The 24,683-nt window shown below is 40.7% G+C and overlaps 1 protein-coding gene across 1 annotated transcript; it reads right to left on the bottom strand.

The window, feature by feature from the left end:
* Positions 1-22,368: 22,368 nt before the first annotated feature.
* On the bottom strand, positions 22,369-24,472 carry LOC131244478 (trans-cinnamate:CoA ligase, peroxisomal-like). Its single transcript, XM_058244055.1, has one exon. The coding sequence runs from the start codon at positions 24,233-24,235 to the stop codon at positions 22,466-22,468; it is 1,770 nt and encodes a 589-aa protein (XP_058100038.1). The 5' UTR covers positions 24,236-24,472; the 3' UTR covers positions 22,369-22,465.
* Between the last annotated feature and the right edge of the window lie 211 nt (positions 24,473-24,683).

Below are 24,683 nucleotides of genomic sequence, written 5' to 3'. Positions count from 1 at the left end.
GTAGGTCATTTTGAATACATAATTCAAATTGAATCACTTTATAAGTATTTGGTCTGTTCTAAGACTACTTCTGGACCTTGTTCAACTAGTCCTAGCACTGGCTCGACCAGTCCTAGAAAATCCAGGACCAGTTGTAAGTTTGTTGCAATTGTTCAGAATTTTCTGTTCATCCACGACCAGTCCTGGACTCTGTTCGATCGGTCGTGTGAACAGTGTCAACTAGTCATTCAACCAGTCTTAGTTCTTCGACTCAAACTACAGCAACCAATCTTTGAGTCCTACGACCAGTCATAGGTCTTCTATGACCAGTCGTAGAGGTCCTAAGACCAGTCATAGGCACCGTACGACCAATCGTGTAACTGTCTGATTCAATCTCGCTTAAAAATTTAATAATTCGTTTCATCTAGACCAGTTGAAGGGTTCCCAAGACCAGTCATAGATGTGATTTTTGCATCTATAAATATACGATGAATTTCAGAGTTTAATAATTCAATTCAAGGAAAATCAAGGCATCACTCTGAGATAAGTTTGTATTTATTTTAAGCTACATTGTGCATATTTAAAATTCTCTTTTGTTAGCTTATTTAATTTGATTTTGTTTCTATATTCCAATCTAAATTGAAAAGAGGAATTTTTGTATTCCTTCTTCTTGGAATCAAAATCAAATATAGCTAGCCCAACTAGTTTAATTTAAAATCAATTAGAACCTAGAACCATTTCAAAGTGAGTACTGGACATTGAACTTCTACATTTGAACTTCTACTCTGATTGGTTCTTCTGGGCTGCTACAAAGGAGAAATCCAGGTATTTTACATTTATTGTAAATTCCATTATTTTGATTTTGTTTGAGGTTAAGCCAGAAAAATCTCGTTATGTTGGTTATCTGAGGAGAGCCAGAAAACTCAGAAAGTGGGGTTTTTGGATTGTGTAAGCCCAAGTTAAAAAGACACAATTGTGAAGGTTTTAGGTGAACCTGTGAAACCTATTTTGATAGTGAATGCTGATATCCCCTGTGTGAGGATATTAGGAGTGGAGTAGCTCTGTGGCTGTTGCTTAACAGTTGGTGTACACACAGGCGAACCACTATAATTTCTTGTGTCTTGTGATTTGAATGTTCATTTAATTTTTCCTATCTTTTATCATTCAAAATTGTGGAATGTTTGTGTGGATATGAATGTTGTAATATTTACATTTCAAGTACAGTGGGGATGTTGTAATAATTTAGATTTAAATTCTTGCAATTTATTTCAATTCATTGCTATTTATTCATTCCTTTTATGTTTGAGTTCTTGATACAAAGAACGTTCTAGAAATAAGGTTGTCCTACCGTAAATCCTTGGTTTTTATGGTGTAAGGTTGTCCTTAGAACAACATTTGTATAAACCTCTCAATTCTTTATTATTGAGGTTGCTTTTCATTTTCAGCATTGTGAATTGATTTCTTTTAATTGGCTATCATATTCTTTTATTCCACTGTTAAAGCTTAAATTTGGCTTTGTCCTTTTCACCCCCCCCCCCCCCCCCCCTCTAGGACATATAGCTTGTCCTTTTCATTTGTCACTACAAAATTTGACAATACAGGGTGCTTGATATACAACATAGCACTTATAGATTCAAATCATGAAGATATGTTAACTTTGCTTTCTCGGGATATGCTAGAATTTCTGATTGTTAGTATGTGAATCATTGATAGATGTTGAGAATTGAGTCTGGAGAATCTTATCCACCTTAAAACATGAAAAACCTGTTAAAAAAATAGGAGATGGACAAAAAGGTCATGAATGATGAAAACGAATGATAAAAGTCTTTACAGAGAATGAAGATGTCTCTAAAAAGAATGAAAAAGTTTGCAAATTAATGAATAAGAGTGACCGTTGATATAAAATCAAAAACTAGAAAAAGAAGAAAAAGGAGGTATGTTCAGAATTAGCACTTGAGTTCTCAATTAATCTTGATATGATTAGCATGGCTAACATTATGAACTGATGGTATGTTCATAGGAAGTAAGTTAATAGTCACCAAGCACATTTGAAAAAACTTGATGTATGAACTTATGATTTTAAGTGATTGATAAATAACCTATTTGATTGATTGCTTATGAGATTTGGCTCTAGGTTTTTAAAATATCATTTTCTCGTCTTGACTCTACTCATTCATACTTGATTATACAAAAGATAGTTTTCTAAAAAAAGGTTTTGAACTTTGAAGATGGAAGATTATTTCACGCATGTTTTGCTCGGAACTAGCAAAATGCTGGTTGGGGAGTGTGTTGAGTATCAAATATTGCATATTTTACATCATTTATATCTTGATTTTACGAACATGATAAGACTTAATAGTATATTTTATACATGTTTGCGTTACAAGGTGAGTTTAAGAGCTTAGATTGAAAAGAATGTTAAAAGCATGGATTTGATGCTCAAAGAACACCAAGGCAAAGAACGGATCTTTAGAGACCAAGATTGAAGATTTCATGACCCCGAGATCCAAGAAAACCAAGTAGAGAAGGAAAGAAGTCGAAAGAACAAAGTGTTGAAATTCACTTCATTATCTGTGTCATCGACCGCAGTTCGATGACATTAAAGCCATCATTCGATGACATCAAACATAGGTCGATACATCAAATTTTTACATGAAAATCAAGTTGGTTGCTGGACATATTGGATGCAATTCTCGATGAATTGAAGAGATGATCGATGACATCGAAGTCTGTTCGTTGGCATCAAATTTATGGAAGAATTTGAAGCAAGTCGCTGGACTGTTTTGAACACTTTTTCGATTACTCGAAGACTGATTGATGACATTGAAGTCCTGTTCGATGACATCGAAGGTGTGCTCGATGACAAGAAAAGTTATGTAGTGTGGAAAAGTTTCACAGTGCGTAAAGGCGCGACTTCCGAAATTTGACTTACGTTCGATGACATCGAAGGCTGTTCAATGTCATTAAATGCATTATGCAGAGTTATGCAAACTACGTAAATTGAGGCAGTTTTGTGATCTTACAGGAACTAGGTTATAAATATGGGTTTCATACAGACTTTTTAGGATATCTAGGATTTTAAAGAGTAGAGCAAAGGGGTGGAGCCATCATCCAAGAGTTTCTTATTCCCTTCTTCCTAGTTTTCAATGCTTTCTTTTAAGGTTTTGATTCCAATTGTGATCCTTGAATCAAGTAAGGACACTTCTTAAGTGCTACCAGTGGATCCTTGGCACCCTAGTTCCTACCTTTAATTAATAGTTTAATCACTTTAATCACAATTACTCTTTTATTTTTAGATTTCAAATTTAGATCTTTCTCTAGTTCTAGTTGTAGTTACAGTTACTTTCAGAATGCAAACAAGATTAGTCCCTGTGGATTCGACCTCGGTCTTACCAAGATTATTACTACATCGCAACCCTACACTTGGGGTTGTGAACAGCCACATGTCCGCTAATGATGAATCATGGACCTAATGCAACTTCATTTCGATGCAGTCATCTCTCGCTGACAAATAATAAGATTTCTCTGCATAACCCCTTACTGATCAACTATCCTGCTAATCATTTTGGTTTCATTGGAATAATTCTTGATCATAGTTGTTAAGGAGGAATTGCATGTGCAACAACTGTTTCATTTGCAACCACATGTTAATTAGCGCCTTCATCTGTTGCATCTGCTCGAGTTAAAGTTGTTCCCACCAAGTTGAAGCTCCGGCCTTCAACTTGAAAGCGAAAGCTTAACATTCTTTGCTTCAGGGATTTCCATGTAGTCGAAGAATCGTTCAACTTCAGATAACTAGAGAGGAAATCCTTAATATGAAGTTGGCCATTGAAGCTAGGGATATTGAGATTCATCCTAAACTCTCAATCTGACCGATTTGCTCGATCACTGCCTTATCTGGGATTTTGGAGGATCATGGCATCGACCACCTCGCCGATGGATTCCCATCCCTTAAGAATGATCCTTTAGTTCACAGCTTGCACCATCCTGCAACTAGTGCGATTATGAGTTCCAGCAATTGCTAGTGATGGATCACCGCCAGGAACACAGGGCTGCCCTAAGGCCTCCGTTATGTGATCGATCATGCGATTGATGGCAGCCTGTAGCCCTTGCATGGCTTGTTAATTCTCTCACTGTGCCACTTTGAAAGACGTTGTTGTTAAAGGATAATTCCCTAAAGCACCATCCATGGGATTGTTTCCCAACCCGTTGTTAAAAGCCATACATCCGAGGAAAAGCCTCCCTCTAATTCCAAACTGACGTAGGGAAGGATGTGTTGAGGTCGAGCACCGTCTTCCTCAGGGAGATAAACTATTCCGAATTCACGAAACTTCTCTAGACTCCTCACAGAGATGCCTCGAATCCACAAGGAAAATAAGAAAAATAAAATAATTTCTAAAAATTCATAATAAATTTATTGATGATTGTCTAATTTCTATGTGTACCTATTGAAATTGCAGTTAATGTGCCGCAATCATCTAAGTGTGGAATATGACAGAGCTATAGAATGTAGACTAAGTCCTAGAGGAGGGGTGATTAGGACCTATTTAAAAATATGCGCATTAAAAACAACAATTGCCTAGTTTAAACTAATTGCCAATTAAACTAAACTAAGCAATGCAACCCTAAGGCTTCCAAGCTAATAGAGGGTCCAATCACATAGGCTACTTAAGATATGCAAATTAAGCAACTAGTATATAGCATAGTGAACATGTGTGTATGAAATATGCTACCTATCAATCCTAGGCATTCATCTAATCATGCATACATAATTAAGCATTCAAACACATAAGCATAATTAAACAGATGGGCAAATGACAACCCAAACACAAGCATGTATAGCGGTTTGGCTACGTGCCTACTCCACTCCTTATGGACTCACTCTCTCGTAGAGTGTAACAGATTTCACTATGGGAGGTTTTAAATCAGGTTTATATCAAACCTTTACAGCCATACACAAGGACTATTCAATTTATGTTCTACGCAAGAGCAAAGGTCCTACACAAGGACAAGGGTCCTAATCTCGAACCCGATAATTTAGGCCACAGAGGCCAATGTCCTAATCCCAAACCTAAGATTTATGCCCTACACAAGAGCAAGACTCCTACTCCCGAACCCGACACGTATTCTCCTACCAGAAGTCTACACAAAGACTTAAGTTAATTTTTCCTTCGGCTAACCAATAACCTGCGTCCTACATAAGAATCACAGATTTAGGCCACATAGGCCAAGGTCATACAAAAGAGCTTAAGTTAGTTTGAACACAAACTCTTGTACTCCAACCTACACAAGGAAGGAGCACAATAATGGACTCTAAAAATGACAACTCACTTGTCTGATTGAGCCCCGTATGTTACGCCTCTTACGTTGCTTGATCTTCGTTCTCCCATGCTTCAATCAACTCCCCACTACTCCCCCGATCATGTTGTTGTTGCTTTGCTAAGGCTTCAGCTCCATGATTAATATCCTTACATTTGGTGTGTCTTCAAATGACCAAGGTGATGGGAGTGGGTTGAATCTCCTACAACTAATGGGTATTTGTTTATCCTAGGGGATTCAACTAGATGGGTCTCCTAGAAGAGTTGGACAATGATTTATCAAGAATGCTTAAGTCCAATCTCTAGGAAATAGATGAGTTCAAGCATATCTTAATGTTGAGGTTGGAATCCTCATTAGAGTTGTAATCTCAAAGGAGATGGCTTAGAACTCAATGGAATTGTAACGCCCTGGAATTCGGGGGTCGAGCATAACTCAGCTCCCGAATTCCAAAACATCACTTATGCAACATATTTAATGATGGATGTATGTTGACTGTATTAGTGCATAAAACATGGAATAGATTAAGCAAAAACACAGATATGATTTAGGGACAAGTGAATAAAGCAAGCGGAAGACTTATAGGAAAACATGTGTACAAGTGTAAATCCCTGAATTACATATACAACCAGATCGTGTAAAAGTGTTATTTAACAAAATTATAAGTATCAAATTTACATCATTTCAGTTCCAAAAATATAATCCCAGAGATCCCGCACAACAGACTGAGGCTCGCTATAACCCGTCTGAAAACTGCATATAGGAGAAGGCAGCCTCGTCGTCATCCAGCTCCCGCTCTGCCTCAGACGTCGCATCCACATCTGCAACATCAGGGCCTAAGACAGAGTCTGGTGGGTGTGTAACACCACCCCAGAAACATGGGAGTGAGTGATCAACTCAGTGGAACAATAAGGCACTGGTTAACATGTTATCAGTTCAATCAAACAGTAATGATAAAGCAGGACAATTAAATAAATCCTACGTACTCTTGTTAATGCAGGTATGAATGCAATATGATGCGTGCCCTCACGCGTACACCCTCAGCGTCTTCATCTTACGTTACGCATGACATCGCCTCAAAGTGCGCCACATCTACAAAGCACATGCAAATGCGGTGCATGGATATGATTACTAAGTTGTTATTAGTCCGTTTCACACAACAGAATTGGGAAGCTAAGATACCTTCCTCATGTCACCATCCAAACAGTAATCCATACTAAGGTCGTCAATCCTAGACATATCATACGATCATACATTTGAGGTCGTAGCAAAGGGCTCGTCACCAATCAATGCACGCCTTTCATGCCCTTACTAGCACAGATCGGCTCGTCACCTCCTTGCGGTATCCAGGTATGCTCGAGGTCACTACAAAGGGCTCGTCACCAATCAATGTAGGCCGACAACACGAATATAGTGTCCCATACCACCATAATCGGCTCACGAGTTTAGTTGCTCATTGGTCACTACGGGGAGGCTCGTCACCCCAGCGTAGGCCGACAGCTCGACCACGGTGTCCCATACCAGCATGTCCGGCTCATGAGTCTTGGCGGATCAAGTACCATAGTTAACAGGATTTCACTGGTAAGTTCGGTATCCTAGATTCAAGTAGTAGCGTCCATACATGGTTAACATACATCGGACAATCGAGTTATTTGACGAACTCGACTAGCACAAGCGCACGTTGAATTGAGTGACATGGAGTGCGCAAACACTCCGCGTGGCCAAACCACTGCCGGTAACTCTAATACGACTCGGGTTCGTCTAATACGTCCGACGTGGTGAAAGCAATCTCAACCACGCATATAGGGTCAATTACCGATTTCCTGGACTAAGGCATAGTCCCAAACACATTACGCTACTACAGATACTCAAATGGAATGTAAAACAGTAATGGAACAACAACTCAAATCATGGTACATCATCACTTGAAGAAATAACAACTTAACATACATGTAAGCATAGGAGATGCTTGAATTTAAATAACTTGGAATGTAACTTGCATAAAGGAAATCATGCGCATCAATAGGAGTATTGAGAATCACTTCTCAATGCCCGCAATTAGTGTAATAAGTTACACTTAGATCATTCATGCATTTCTACAAACACTTAGCATACATGGAACAACATACATGACGTATGTTGGAATACCTGCACTTAGACAATTCCTTTTACCAAGGAGTTGTCATACATGCATCTAGCATACATATATGACAAATAATCATGACAAACACAAGTGCGTATTTTATACGTATACGGTACTTTATAAATACACTTAGAATACACAAATCTCAATATAGCACATGCATATCAGGAAAGCAATGTAAACATAACATTTGGCATGTGAAATCTCATCCATAACAAGAATAAATCACTAACTGGGATTGAAAGCCTTGAAAACCATAACCTATACACTTAAAGTCCTCACCTTAAGCAAAGAAAGGAACCGCCGAGCTGATTTAGACGAGTTGTCTTCGTCAACGGCGCTAGAATACCCTAAAATAAAGATAGAAATGAGATACAACAACACCAAGTCTAGTCTAAGCTCTAACACAGGTTAGGGTTAGGTTAACTTACCCCAAAAGAACTCAGAACCGTCAGAAGAACGATTCAAAGTGAAGATTCAAAGATGAAGATGAACAAGGAAGAAATTAAGATGATTCACCAACTTATCTCTCTCACTTTCTCTCTCTTTTCCACTCTCTTTCCAAGCTAGGGTTAGAGAAAATCGTATGAAAAAGAGAGCTAGGGTTTAAGGACTATAAATAGGCCTAAACTTGATGAAAATAACCCCAGGGTCAAGGTATACTTAGGTTATAACCAAAGTAAGCCTTTCTCGATCCAACGAAGCACTTCTGGTGGGCCTATAACTACGAAAGGTCGGACTTAAGCTCCTTGACCATGGATCTAGGTCAAGCTGAGTTTTCATACCGACCGGCTCTTCAGATCAGCCGTGGCGGACCACACTCAATTCAACGGTCACGGAAACTCGATCAGGCCCACAAGCACTAGGATATGCCTGGGCCAACTATCCTGATCAGAGGGTGAAATTGGGTCAGAATCCAACGGTCAGAATGCTTAAAATCGTCGCGCAAGCGACACGACTCAGATTTCAATAAAAGCTTAATAAATTCCAACCGTTCTCACACTCTTCACTCCGTACTCAATCAAATCGACCCAGAACATCGGATCGACTTGATTTTCGAGGTGAAGATCAAGCCCAACTCGGTGACCGCAACAGCCTAAGATCATCGCCATCGGACTTTCGACGCGCGGTCCAGGTCCGATCCAGATCTTCCAAAAATTCTCCAGAACAACTGGATTTAGCGATGGATCCGAGATTTCAGAGTAACGTAGCGCTCACTAATCTACACGTTTAGAGTCATGCAGATACAATTTAAAGTGATTGATGCGGATTCCACAAGCAATCGAGTAAAGTGCTAATTACCCCAAAACAACTACTTAAGGAAAGATTAGCACAAAAATTCCAAGGTCGTTACAGGAATAGAGGATTAGGATGAGGGATTTGCATATGGAATCACCCCACCTTCTATTCCTCTAAAAACCCATAAAAATGCCCAAGAACTAACTGCCTTTTATAAAAAGTTTGAGCTCCAATGGTAAAAAAGAGAGTAGAAAATGGTCTTATTAATGCCATCAAAGAACAATCTTTGATGCCATTGAAAGAATCAAGGGAAATTTTACGAACCTTGTTGGATAGATCTGGATCTCAAATTGATGCCATCGAAGGGACCTCAATGTCATCGAGAATTCTAGCCGAATTTCCAAATTGGTTGCTGGACTTCCCTGATTCTTAATTGATGCCATCAACCAGGTTTCGACGCCATCAAAGACTATTCGATGGCAGCTCGATGCCATCGAACATGCCCTCGAATCTGCTATTTTGGGCTATCCTTTATACAGAAGATCCATACCTCTTCTAGCCTTCTTTATCATGTTTTTCTTGGTCTCATACGGATAAGGAATGATTAAATTAATATTCCTATTAATTCAAGATCATCTAAAGACTATATGGTTGTTTTGGGTTAAGGGGTAAGGTCACCAAAGCATCTCTTTTACTTGTATATGCTCCTTGATGCTTCTGCTTTGCTTGTATCTTGGTCTTCACTTTTCAAAGGCTCAACTGACTACATGACACAACGGCTCACGTGATTGACAAACTAGAGTATAAAAATGAGTGCACTAACACCTGTTACACCATTAATATAGAAAAAAAACTAAAATTCATAATTACCAAAAATAACAAAATTTTAATCCTAATAAAAATCCTAATTCTAGTAAAACTCTTATAAATCCTAATCTAAAAATAAATATTCTAAATAAACTTTTATTAGAAGAGTCATATCATGATTACAAGTTATTTCTAGAAAAGAAGAAAATTTAAAACTCTAAAATTTTATATATATATATATATATATATATATATATATATATATATATATATATATATTAGAATGATCTCACCATGCAGGTTACATGTTTTAAGCTAAAAACACGTGTTTTCTGACGAAACGGATAGATGCAACCCACAATAACCTGAAAGATTATAACTATTTCCATTTTTTAAGGGTCTCCTTATCTTTAGTAGATGCCTGATTAGGGATCTATGCAACTTGTAATTCTTGAAATAAGGAAACCAAGAAAATATTGTGGGTCAATTCACCTCGGATGGCCCGTTTCAATTTGATTGATAGGTTGTGCTCCTCATAATGATACCCAGTTTAAAAGTTACAGTCAATTTACATTCCACCTTCTTTTAGCCCAACCATGCTAGTAGTGTATCTATGACACGTTCTACATCAAGAATCCACTTGTTATACAAGTGTCCAATCTTAGACACAAACAATACATTACAACTATTCTTTCCTTTATTAGATTCTGTAACACCCCGAACTTTTCAATACCGAGAATTGAAGGTTCTCGAGTGTCACCGTGAAATTTAATGTAATATGTACATGTGTATAATACCAATCTAACTATCCTAACCGTACATTTATTCCCCAAACATGAGTTTAACCATTGGGAATGAACTCCATGCAATAGACCAAACCATTTGACTGTTGATTTTAAGACAAGACCATCCATCATGTGATTTGATATGTGTACATTCCCTTAAATAAATTGATGAATAAGTCCTTAATCGTAATGATTTAGATGTGACTCATTTTATAAGAATTGTTTAGAAAGGTTCCTATAATCATGTCGAACCATTAGATTTCACAAAACTCTTAAATCAACAATAATTACGAAAATGCCACTAACCTAGACCCCTGAATTCTAAATCACAAGGTTCTCACGATCCATTCGATGAGAAACTTTACGCCATGCTTATATATCACAAATTAATCATACATATCAGATCGTAGCCATTGGATCAGCAAAACCATTAGCCAAGCAAGAAGTACACTCGAGATGGCCCACCTAGGATCGACACTCACTTCCTGCTCTGATACAAACCCTAATATGAAGCAGACAAAATGAGTTGACGGAGTAGATTACCTGAAAACATCACCTAGGATCCGAAGTAGAAGGTGCATGTACACCTACTAGTTACGTTTGCAACACACCATAACTAGGGTCGGTCAATAAGGCTTTGACCCGACGAATCATGCAAGAGTAGGGAAACCGTCTTTAATTTTGCGTTAATAGCGGGTGACCATCATTGTGTTGCTAGTGGGCCACCATCATCATCCATACAGGTGAACGGAGCCGTCCAACGTGTCCGGACGACATTTCCAACCAAGATCACATGAATTATACCGTCTATTAAAGTCAACGTATCTCTAGGCAATCCCATAAATCCCCATGTCTGGAGATTTAAACAGACCGTATCCGTTTGAGGGTCAGATGGTCCATTTCCCTGATCGTTTAAGATGATAAGTGTCACGCTCCAAACTCAGAAACCGGGCTCACAAAATTTTTGATTGCTGAATCTGGCACCAACAGCCTTTGTAGTACCCCATTCTTGGCTCTTGGCACCCATATACCTGGTTCCGATCTTGGAATCCTACAAGGAGGATTTTTCAACAAGAATTTATTTCATAATAAGCATAACTATAAGCATAACCCATGAATAATAACAAGAACGCCATCACAAAATCCACTATGATAAAAAAAACTTTAAGTACAATGCATAAGGGAAATACAATAACAATATCAGAAGCTCCAGAAGATAGTTGCACACTCCAATCTCAATGCTGCTGCGGTGTCCTAGCGTCACCTGCACGCAACGGTGGTACATAAGCTTATAGAAAGCTTAGAGAGTAGTGAAAGTGTGTGCATAAGGTAAAAATACAAGTATACAATATCAGACTAAGGCAGAATGCTGGTAAGTCTATAAATGCTATTAGCCGTACCAAGGCTATGTGATACAAAGCATGAATGCTATCAGCCACACCAAGGCCATCCGATGTAAGGCCTACATGGCCACTGTCATTTGTGAAATGCAGCTCAAGGATGCTAGTCCTCATCTGAATCCACATATCAATACAGCTCATCTCTGGGATATCACCAGGGTCTAATATACTCTACACTAGATCATCGCCCCAACTGGACGCGCAACCATGCAAGTGGAAGAGACCTCACAACCCGCCTGACTAGTAGTTTGCTAATATCTACCTAACATGTCGGTAGTGGACCCATTTATGATCTAATCAGACTCAGCCTAGTATTGCCCCTACCCTTGCGTGGGTAAGGCCACACCTCCTTCCAACCAACCATTACATAGTGGGAGACGTAGCCTAATGGTATTTAGTACTCGTGCGCTCTTACCTCCACTCGGTCTCAACGTTGGAGCATCCTCTTGGTACCATAAGGGTTTGGAGACTTTCACCATGGGACATCTATGGTGCCCAAGTGCTTTAACAAGTATTTTTTATATCCAATCCTGCCATTCATGCTATACCTGTGGAGGCTGTAGCCCTGATGTCGCTAGGGCGTATAGTAATTATAACACACAATGCAAGATGCATGAGTCACACAATCCAGTCATACACCAATCCTGCACGTACCGTGCGCTCATGTGGGACAACTCTGTCTATTAGGGAGTCTCATAAACAACCTGCCCAAGAGCATAATGCTATGATCAGTCACTCCTCGTAACAAGCATGCAAATGATGCACATGGGCATGTATCATGATGCTATCCGATCACATACTTATAGTTGGATCGATAATCGGTCTATAGACAAGGCGGGGTCCACAAAAGGATAGTGAATCTGATCTATAATGTGAATATCGGTCCTCTACAATAGATATACCAAATCCGATACCACATATTCATCCATCTTCAGCAAGGGCGAATCATACAATAAGTGGGATTCCTTACCCACCCTACTATAAAGCCGGCTGGGCTATCAATGGGTCCCAAAAGATATAAATGGGCTAGCAATAGTGGGGGCCCAATAATTTGGGATAGTTCAAAAAGGTGAGAGGGATCATACTTGTACTAGTGGGGGCCCATCAATTTGGGTTAGCCCAAAACAAGGGGAGATGAGGGTAGGCCTAATTAGTGGGCCTAATGGGAGATCATAATGTGGGCATTTAACCACCATTGCTCTTACAATATATACATTTAACCATCATTACGCCCAAGGCATGGCCCATATGAAAAGGCCAAGCTATATGTCCTAGAGGGGGGGGGGGGGGGTGAATAGGACAATGCCAAATAAAACTTATAACAGCGGAATTAAATAGAATATGATAGCCAAAGTAAATCACAATGCAAGAAAGTAAAATAACCTCAAAATTCAGATCTTGAGAGGTTGATACAAATGTTGTTCTAAGGACAACCTTACACCAAAAACCAGAGTTTATGGTAGGACAACCTTATTTCTAGAAAGATCTTGGTATCAAATCTCAAATCGAAGAGGAATACAGAAAAAAATACAAACTGAATTAAAATAAATTGAATCACAAATGTATTGTTCTAGGGACAGCCATACACCATAAAAATGGCAGGGCAACCTTGCTGGAACAACTTTTAAAAGAAATAGAATATCAAGCTGATAAAGGAATAGCAGAAAATAAATTCTAAACTATTACAACATTCTCACAATGCTTGAATTAAATGATTACAACATTCACCACCATACATATATCCCACAAAAGAATAATTAAAGATTAGAAGTATAAATCCTTCAACCACAACACAAGAAATTATAGTGGTTCGCCTGTGTGTTCACCAACTGTTAAACAACAGCCACACAGAATACTACTCCACTCCTAATATCCTCACACAGGGGATATTAGCGTTCACTAACAAAATAGGTTTTCCCAGGTTCACCCAAAACCTTTACAATTGTGTCTTTATCTGTGGGCTTACACAATTAAAAAAACCCCACTTCTGAGTTTTTCTGGCTCTCCTCAGATAACCAATACAACAAGATTTTTCTGGCAAATCTTGAAAGAAACCAAAACAGAAAGGAATTTACAATTAAATGTAAAATACCTGATTATCTCCTTCGATGTAGCAGCCCGGTAGAACCAAATCAGAGTAGTTGATTGAATGTCCAAGTTCAATGTCCAGTACTCAATTATAATGGTTCTAATTCTAATAGATTTTAAATTAAACCAAATAGGGCTTGCCTTAATTGATTTTGATTCCAAAGAAAGGGAATAAAAATTCCTCTTATTAAATTAGATTGGAATAGCAGAAACAAAATCAATTAAATAAAGCTAAGGAAAGAGAATATTAAATAAGCACACTTAGCTTAGATCGAGCACAGAATTATCTCTCAGAAGTTCGACGAAGATTGGCTTGAATGGATTACTTAATTCAATGATTTCTTCTAAGATTCATGCACTATTTATAGGTGAGCAGATCGCGTCTTCGACTGGTCTAGGGAGCTCTTCGACTAGTCGAAGCAATAACAGATTTTTGAAAGATTTGGCGAGATAAGCTTTGACCGTTCTACAACTGGTCGAAGGTCTCCTTCGAATGGTCGTAGGTCACCTAGGACTGGTCGTAGGTCTCCTTCGACTGGTCGAAGAACCTATAAAACATCGCTGTATTTCGAGTCGAAGATTTTCGACTGGTCGAAGATGCAGTCGACACTGTTCCTTCGACTGGTCGAACAGATTCCTCGACTAGTCGAAGCCTAACAGATTTTATCCAAAATTTGTAACAAACTCACGACTGATCGAGGAATTTCTTAGACTGGTCGAAGCAACTCTAGGACTAGTCGAAGAAGGCCTAGGACTAGTCGAAGAACAGACCAAACTCATGTAAAATAAACATTCGATTTATGTATCCAAAATGACCTACTTCTAAGGTCAACCTATGGTCAGTCAAACCTCAACCATGAAGTACGGACATTGAAACATTAGGAACAAGTGACCTTGAAGTATGAGCCTTGAAGTCTTGATGTAGTTGAAACCTTGATGTAGCTCAATCTTGAAAGTGTACAATCTGCCTTGAACTCTTCTTGAAGTCTTACAGCTTGAGTCTTGTCTTGTGAGCTTTGCTTGTTTATGAATGTTGAACCTTGAGAGAGCTTCACTTATGCAAGTTATATATAACAGTGATTTTGGCACCACAAATTTGACAACAGACAGGGATATAAACTATAACACTTACACCATAGAATCTATTCTATGATGGGGGCCTAAGGCCTTATACTAGCTACGAGAATAGTTGGACATCATAACATTACTATACACATCATGGTGGGTTCACACATCATAATGGCCTCACCACATAGGCCTCTCATATATCACATTGGGTCTCATCATACGAGCCTCTCATATATCACAATGGGCCTCACCATGTGGGTTTCATATACATCACATTGGGCCTCATCATATGGCGTCATATACGTCACAATGGATCTCACTATGTGGGCCTCATATGCATCACATTGGACCGCACATATGGGCCACACATACATCATATTGGGCCTCACCATGTGGGCCTCATATACATCACATTGGGCCTCACATATGGGCCACACATACATCATATTGGGCCTCACCATGTGGGCCTCATATACATCACATTGGGCCTCACATATGGGCCACACATACATCATATTAGGCCTCACCATGTGGGCCTCATATACATCACATGGGCCTCATCATATGGGCCTTATACACATCACATTGAGCTTCACACATGGGCCACATATACATCACATTGGGCCTTATCATATGGGCTTATATATATTACATTGGGCCTCACATATGGGCCACACATACATTATATTGGGCCTCACCATGTGGGCCTCATATACATCACAGTGGGCCTCATCATATGGGCTTATATACATCGCATTGGGCCTCACATATGGGCCACGCATACATTATATTGGGCCTCACCATGTGGGCCTCATATATATCACATTGGGCCTCACATATGAGCCACACATACATCATATTAGGCCTTAAGGGGGCAACTCATAATTTGGTAAAAATGGAGGGGCAACATGTACAACATACATCTCAAGGTGGGCACTGTACAAGCAGCAGATGGGGCCTTGCACATCCAGAAAATGGACAGTCAGCGTGGGATGAAACACATACATCATGGTGGAGCCCACGTCCCATGGACGATGTAGATATACATTATGGTGGGGTCCACGTCCAGGGATGGACGGTATGAATATACAACACACATTATGGTGGCCCCACATCCCACGTGGCCGGACGGAGTGGATACAACACTTACATCAAGGTGGGCCCCACCACCACACGTGTAGCATGTGTGAGGTGGGTCCCACATCTAGCGAATGGGCGGACAACATTGTTAAAACACATATCACAGGTGGGATCCCACCATCCAGCAGGCTGGACGATGTGGATACAGAATTTATACATCACAGGTGGACCCCACCCCCAAATCTGCAACACATGTGGGGTGGGTCCCATGTCCTAGAAAGACAGACAGACGACAAGGATAAAACCCATACATGATGGTGGGTCCACGTCCCTATTAGACGGAGGGCTTGGATTAAATACATAAATCAGGTGGGTTCACACATGTGGGACCCACCAGCTTTGGGATTAAGCTGATATTTGAGTTTTCCTTTCATACAGTCCAGTAGTTGTTGCTGGTGGGCATCCCATGGCTGGACGGTCTGGATGCAATTCATCCATCAAGTGGGGTCCACGCACATGTGGCCTACTAGCCACACATCATCATCATCATCACCATAATAAGAAGAGAGAGAGAGAGAGTGAGAGTGAGAGTGAGAGTGAGAGTGAGAGAGAGAGAGAGAGAGAGAGAGAGAGAGAGAGAGAGAGAGAGAGAGAGAGAACGGTGGTGGTGGGAGGAGCTTCGCCATTATGAGCTCCCCTCATGCATGCACATGTACATCATACATTCATCAAGATGGGTCTCATGCATTGCATGGCCCTATATAAGAGAATTTAAGGTGGGGATGCCATCTTCACCATGAATCAAGGGTCTAGATGACCCATCAATAGCACGGATTCAACAAAAATATCATGATGGGGTTCATGGAGAATGGCCCCATCATGGATCATTCATGCATCAACGATGGGCCATTGGCCACATCCAAAGGGTCAAGTAGGATCTTCACCATTGATTAGTGGATCCTACATGATCTTATGTAATAAAAACTAAAGATCCATACAAGAAACAAGTAAATCTAGCCCTAAACATTCACCCACCTTAGATCTTGATCTTCTTCCTCCACCAATAGGTTCCAATGCTTAATGGTTGAGATGAAGTTTGGAGGGTTAGATCGGGGGTACTAGAGAGAGGGAGTTACTGGATTTTTTATGAAGGGTGGGTCATTCGGAGCTCTCTCTTGCTAGAGAATGAGAAAATGAGGAAGAAAGGCAGGGAAAGAGATAAGAGAGAGAGAGAGAGAGTGGGGTAATGATTGCTAGCTCTCTTAGCTAGGCAATCATTAGATGTGTAAGAAGCATGGGAGAGAAAGGGCATCATTACTAGCATGCTTGGGGCTATGGGCTAGGGTAGGGTGGCTATAGCTAGGATAATGTCATCACCCTCATGATTACCTAGGAAATAATGCCATATGGGATAGGTGGGTCTCGCAACGTGCAGTCCACGACCACTATAATGCGCGGTCCACATCTTATGATATAAGTATCGGATTAGTGCACAAGACATGGCATCAAAACTGCGACAACAGCGCAGTCGCAATGGCATAGGTGTCAGGTTGAGTTAGCTCAAATTTACAGGATGCGACTTAAGGTCGTGTGCAAACGATATCTATAGGTCGCGGGTCGCTGGAATTCGATAGAGAGGACCGCGAGATCCTATGGAATGAAATGATCACTAGGACACATGCCTGACAATCAGAGCCATTCATCATGAACAGGGGGCAAAACCGACCATACCTTGGTCCTTGTTACGTCTGACATAAATCAAGAAGCCAAAGAACCCTCTTCCAACTTCCATCCGCAAGTAATGTAGCGTGATCTCAGTCTCTATGTACGGAAACCCTGGAAAAGACATTTAAATAGATCGTGACTTCCAAAACCAAAGAGAAACATGTCTGATCCTACTCAAGATGTCCCAAAGAAAAGGAATAAAACAAAAAGTGAGACTTCCGCCAGTTTTCACGCAGAGAACGTGTTCACGGAAACACTCTACATGCCTGATCACAACATGATCCGGCTGTGGATTTTGGTGGGACCATGGATGTCCATTAAGAGGCAATTAAGGGCGTCCATCCAACAATAGTCGCTGAAAACATCCCCCAAGCGATATGATCATGTGGAAGAAAGAGGGAGAGAAACACAATCTCTTTATTGTGCAGATGGTGTTGCATAGGGTTTTACGCACTGTCTTACTGCGTAAACGAAGCTACGCTGAGAAGAACTGTCGGTTCAAACAGCTTATAAAAGAGGACTCATCCGTCTGCAAAAACAAAAGCAAGAGAAAGAGAGAGAAAGATTCGACGGTGAGAGAGGAGAAAGAAAGTGAAAATAAAAAGGGGAGAGAGAGAGAGAGAGAGAGAGAGAGAGAGAGAGAGAGAGAGAGCAGGCTAGCCCCTACTGGATGTATCAGCAAGAAAAGGAAAGAAAGAGAAAGAAAGAGAACGAAAAGAAAAGAAAGAAGGAAGGTCGTTCACCTGTTACCTAACTACTTGAGCACACCTCAGGTTTTTCTGATGTCCCAAGATAAAGATCTCCTAATCTTTTCCATGTAAATCCCTGGTATTTCCTACGAACCTGTAAAGGTTATCTAGATCAAGCCTAACCGAGTCAATTCGGTGAGAAGAATCGACTGAAGGTTAGGATCTGATCTAATTGATCTTTCTTCCCTTTTTCTTTCAATCCAACCACCTAAGACTTATTAAACCTAATCATAAACTAACATAAATAATCCAAACTAGGTGAATTAGAGTAAAATTTGGCCCGAAAGTGCGTCTTTGAGCAGCTAACTTAGTAAGAGACGATCTAACGTCCAGAGGTGAGGGTTTTATCCTTTAATGTTACATTAATTGAAGTTGTTATATTTATTTTACATTTTATATGCCTTCATGTTACTATGAATCCCCCCTGTAATTATATGTTTCACCATTAATTATTTGCCCTTTGGGGATTGTAGTGTAATGTTGATTAAGAATGATCTTTATGAATTTATGTGGGGCAATGGATACAAGCCTTGCCCTTGCCTTTATCAATTTATTGAGTTGTCCCTTTGCCACTCTCCTCTTTATTGAGTTGGTCATTACCACTCTCCTCATATCTGAGTTGGCCATTGTCACTCGTCTATTTGTTGAGTTAGCCAATGCTACTCTTCTTTTATTAAGTTAACCATCGTCACTCTCCTCCTTATTACGTTGGCCATTGGCACTTTTATCTTTGCTAAAAGTGCCAATGCTACTCTTCTTTTATTAAGTTAACCATCGTCACTCTCCTCCTTATTACGTTGGCCATTGACACTTTTATCTTTGCTGAGTTGACCATTGCCACTCTTCTCTTTATGTTATTGGCCTTGTGCTATCTATCTTTAAAGGGCTTGGGCATGTGTCTTGATATTCTTAAACTCCTTGAGTCAATGAATTTTCCCTTTTTGGTGCAAGTACTATGTTAGGAATCCCTCTTCTAGCGATCGAATAAATATCATGGACGTAATGCATTTTCGGTAGCAGCTCTAGGGCGACATGTAATTCCATGTTTCATGGGTGATGGTGTACAAATTAGTGTATGTAAATCGTTATACGTGTTACATCAATTCTTTTCTTTTTAGGGGTTGGATGTCGCAATTAATCGCTCCAATCCGGTCTTTTCTTTTTAGGGGTTGGATTTGCAATTAGTCAATCCAATCCAGGTTGCGTGATTCACCCAGTCATGTGTTGTGTTCGTATTAGGATAACCACATAAATTCATGTTAAACGTGGGAGAAGCCGGCGAATCTCCGTAGTATGGGATCCGGGGCGAGTCGGATAACTATAATCGTATTCTATATTGTGACGATCGCTAAGTGTGATAAATTGCATATACATTTTTAGGCATACATCTCATATAAATTACTTGTGCATATTGATACCTCTTGTAGTTGTGGAGCACGGGACATATCAAAACCTTTACATTGCTTTTATGAATCTCTTAAATTACTGTTAATCGTAAAAGATAATCATCACTATGAGTATGACGTTGACCCTCTCCAATTGTATAAATGATGCAGGTGACGTACAATTTGAAGACCTAAAGGAATATTTCCCTATGGAAGATTATACTAAAAGAATAAGAAAATAGTTTTAAGAATTAGTTTTATACTTTCGTTGCAAACTCGATAAATGTAATAAGCTCCCACTGAGAGGGCATTTGATTATTCTTTTACTCTGATGAAATAATCAATACAGATGATTTTATTCTTGTGAATGTTACCTTCAGAAATATATCTGGATGTGATCTAAATGAAAAAAAAAAGAAGAAAAAGAAGATGCGGGTGAATTATATGTCATATCTTGAATTACCTTCTTAATATGTTTTGTCTTACCACAATTCTAGCACTTTAACTTTCATTTTTCCTTCGACTTGGATCTCGATCGCGACTTACCCTTCTATCATTCAGATGATATTTCCCTTGCAACTAGTGCCCTCGTAGAAGTACGTTCCCAACTGTTATTCTATCTTTGCTGCTTCGACTGAATGGCAAAGATAACAGTATCGAGGTCCATGGTATCGCTACCATGACACAAAATATCCACCAGATTCACATAAGAATCTGAAAGGAAAGTCAACAACATTAGGGTTTTATCTTTTTTGTCGATCTTCACCTCCATAGTTGTTAGTTTACAAATGAGTTTGTTGAAGGCACTGATGTGTTTAGAGATATCCGATCCTTCCACCATCTTCAGAGTGTACAATTGTCTCTTCAGATATAGGCAATTGAAGTGTGACTTTGTCATGTAGAGGCTCTCCAACCTCATCCACAATCCCACGATAGTCATCTCATTAATAACATTATAAATGATCTCATCGGCCAAGCGCAATTAAATTGCACTAATAGCCCTCTGACTTAGGTCGTCCTAATTCCCTTCCTTCATAGTTTTAGGACGTCTCACTTTGCCAATAAGAACCTATGACACCCCTTGTTGAATTAGGAGGGGCTTTCGTTTTCAATCCACATAATTTGAAGTTATTTTTTCTTGTAAAATTTTTCCTCTCGAACTTACCATTCGATCCCTTTAAACTCATGTCAGAGATTTGATATGAACTCCAACGTGAAGCCTATGCTCTAATACCACTTATCGTGCATAGCCACCACATGTTAGGCATGCAAACAACCTTAGAATGATTCAAACGTGCAATAAGGAAAAAAAAAAATAATAATGAGCAATCATAGAGAATACAACAATTTTATGTGAAAAAACTATGTGAGAAAAAACCATGATACTAAGGGACAAAACAATCCACTATAAATGTATATTATAAGAGATAGATGACTTACAAATTCGAAGCCCTCCTCTCCAAAAGACGATCTTCTCTTTTCAAAACATTAGCTTTCCATCTAACACAAGTGAATTAACCCTATATATATATATATGTGTGTGTGTGTGTGTGTGCGCGCGCGCGCTCGCACGCCCGCGCGCGTCCACATGATCGCATGTTATCTTCGGTCAACCGTGAAAAGAGTAGTGTCACGGTCGACCACGAACAACACAGGTCACGACTGGACAATGCTAGATTAAAGGCACTTTTTCACATGGGACGCACTGTGATGTTTTAATGACACGCCATCTATCCATCGTATGTGTAAATTCTCCTACACTCGTTTGGCTACAAAACTATGGCGGATCCAAAACTAGGGCCACACCACATCGAGTATTTCGGATGGGGACTCCCCGCACAAAAACCTTTCGGATGGTATGTGGGGGCTGCCCTGTTTTTGGTATGGCATCTAATCTATTCAGATGATGCAACCAACCAATATGAATGGACATGGAAAGTACAGGCCAATCCAAAACTCAGGAGGGGGGCTACAACACATTATTTTAGATGCTTTAGCCATGATTTCACATCGCGTGGCTCTTCCGACTTTTTGACCTACCGGAGTTTTGAAATGTAAGGAGAAGATTAAGGGATACACATAATAGATGGATTTTATGTCAATAACACATCACGTTGAGCCGCACAAGTCAATTTATACATTAATCTGACCTGAGAAACATTTGTATTGAATCCAGCCTCATCATCCAATATCATGATATTGGTGCAACCAACTGCACCCATAGTAAATTAAGTGGTGCACAAAATTCGTAATGGACTTCATATTAATTCGAGTCAATTGACAAACCAAGCATTGAACCTGACTACAGCAAACTATATAAATACTTAATTAGGCGCAAGTCTGGGGAAATTTTGTATGAGCAAAAGTCAATCAGGAAACTTTTGAGGAATTGCGCACGTAAAATACTTATCTGCATGTATTTGTGGAACTCAATCAAATCACGATTTCAGCTACAGCGAAACTCAATGGATGGATTACAATTCAATAGGAACTGTATAGATTTCATATAACATTTCAATAAAGATCCAAACAACTTCTTTGCAAGAAACTGAATCAAAACAAGATATTACTCTGTAAACCGAAAAAGGAAATATTTAAAACAAAAAAAAAAAAAAAAAAAAAACGTCATTATTATTATAATAATAAAACAAGCTCTCTTCTTTGGATATGCTGCTATGTACATGTCCACAGAATGTCCAGCTTAGAGGCGGGACTGAGCAAGCACCTGCGGTTCATGCGGGTCTAATCGCAGGTTGCTGCTGGTGGTCGGACGGCTGGACTTGGTTGGCAATTTTTGGAAAGGTTTATCTGTGCTTGGCAGTGTTTTAGCTACTTCCCTTAACTGGAATTTAAGAATTTTTCCTGTAGAAGTTTTGGGTAGCTCTTCTAAGAATACTATCCGTTTTGGCACCATAAAACCCGGTAGATTATCCCTGCAATGCCGAATGATTTTTTCCTCGTCAATTTTTACGCGGTCACCTTTCAAGTGCTCCTTTTTCAAGGCCAGAAAGGCGCATGGGCTCTCACCCCAGCGCGGATGCGGCATTGCTACTACTGCGGCCTCTGACACCATTGGGTGACTGTATAGCACAGTCTCAACTTCAACGCTGCTGATGTTCTCCCCACCGGAGATGATCACGTCCTTGGACCTGTCCTTGATCGCCACGTATCCATCCGGATGGACCACGCCCACATCCCCCGTGTGGAACCAACCACCTTTGAAGGCTTCTGACGTGGCCGTGGGGTCCTTGTAGTACCCCTTCATGATGCTGCTGCCACGTAGAACGATCTCCCCAACAGACTGCCCATCGCGTGCCACGCTCTTCATCGTAATAGGGTCCTTCACGTCAGCACCAGCAAGCGTCAGCACGCTGATGCCCTGCCGGGCCTTGAGCCTCGCTTGGTCAGCGCGTGGCAGCTGGTCCCACCTTGCTTGCCACTCACAGACCATGGCGGGCCCCGTCGCCTCTGTGAGGCCGTAGGCGTGAGTCACGTGGAATCCGAGCTGTTCCATCTTCTCCAGTAGAGGGGCTGGGGGCGGGGCCCCACCAGTGAGTACTTGGATTGGAGGCGTGATTGGGCAGCGCTCTGTCGGCTTGGCTTCTAGGATCATGTTGAAGACGACCGGCGCGCAGCACATGTGGGTCACACTGTGATTGGAGATGGCACGGTACATCTCCGCTGCAGACGTGCTGCGGATGCACACGTTGGTGCCACCACGTGCGGCCATTCCCCAAGTGAAGGTCCAGCCATTGCAGTGGAACATGGGTAGTGACCACATGTAGACGGGCTCAGTCCCTACTTCCCATTGAAGAAGTAGGCTGAGAGTGCTGAGATAGGCTCCACGGTGGCTATAGACCACTCCCTTGGGGGCCGACGTGGTGCCTGACGTGTAATTCAGTGCGATCGGATCCCATTCATCATCAAGAACATCCGGAACGTATCTGGGGTTGCCACGTTGCACCAGCTCCTCGTACTCCAGCTGGCCCAACCTGACACCTGTCGGTGCATGAACATCGTCAATCACAACAACCAACGGTAGCGATGCATAGGCCGCGACGGACTTATCACCGGCAAGGCACTTGAGGGCGTCCCCGGCCAGTTTGATGTATTGATAATCCACGAAGAACACCTTGGCTTCTGAGTGCCGGAGAATGGTGACCACATTGTTAAAGTCAAGCCGTGTATTTATGGTGTTGAGCACAGCCCCGGCCATGGGCACCGCGAAATGCATCTCGTAGAGGGCTGGAACATTTGGTGCCAGCACTGACACAACATCATTCTTGGTCACGTTGAGGGATCGGAGGGAGGAGGCAAGGCGGCAGCACCGATCATATGTCTGCTTCCATGTGAAGTGGGTCCCTTCGTAGATGACCGACGTACGGTCGGCATAGACAGTAGCCGCTCTCTCCAGGAAGGTAACAGGTGAAAGGGGCACGTAGTTAGCGCCACATTTGCTTAGCTTATCCATTAAGTGCACTCCGAGAGAGAGAGAGAGAGAGAGAGAGAGAGAGAGAGAGATGTCTTGGGAGTGTGGAAGAGAAGGACAACGGAAAGCGGGTTTTATAGAGGATTTTGAGTGGCAAAGAAATTATTTTATTTTTTTAATTTTGTTTAAAGCCTCTTAAAAAATTGGCGTGGTTCGGGTTGCAAGGAAAGAGACGCGAAGGTACATAGAGGTTGTTACATCCGTGTGAACGAAGACTACTGACCTTGACCTTTTTTTCATGTTTTGCATGGGTTCGCAGTCATGCGGGGCTGCTTGACTGCAATCTAGTATTGAGGTACCCCACCACCCCTTTAGCTTTAGGGGTTGATTCAATGTGTTTCTCACACATTATTGAAATCAGGGACCCGTGATTTTAGTGTATTATATTACCTGTGGAGAAAAACACGACCTGAATTGAACAAGTTGCCGG

This window comes from Magnolia sinica, chromosome 4 (assembly GCF_029962835.1).
Source record: "Magnolia sinica isolate HGM2019 chromosome 4, MsV1, whole genome shotgun sequence".
In the NCBI taxonomy this organism is placed as follows: domain Eukaryota; kingdom Viridiplantae; phylum Streptophyta; class Magnoliopsida; order Magnoliales; family Magnoliaceae; genus Magnolia; species Magnolia sinica.
This window is presented reverse-complemented; position numbering and strand designations above follow the sequence as displayed.

Bases quoted from the DNA above. Each gene is read 5' to 3' on its own strand.
- LOC131244478 (XM_058244055.1), bottom strand. From the start codon at position 24,235: ATGGATAAGCTAAGCAAATGTGGCGCTAACTACGTGCCCCTTTCACCT.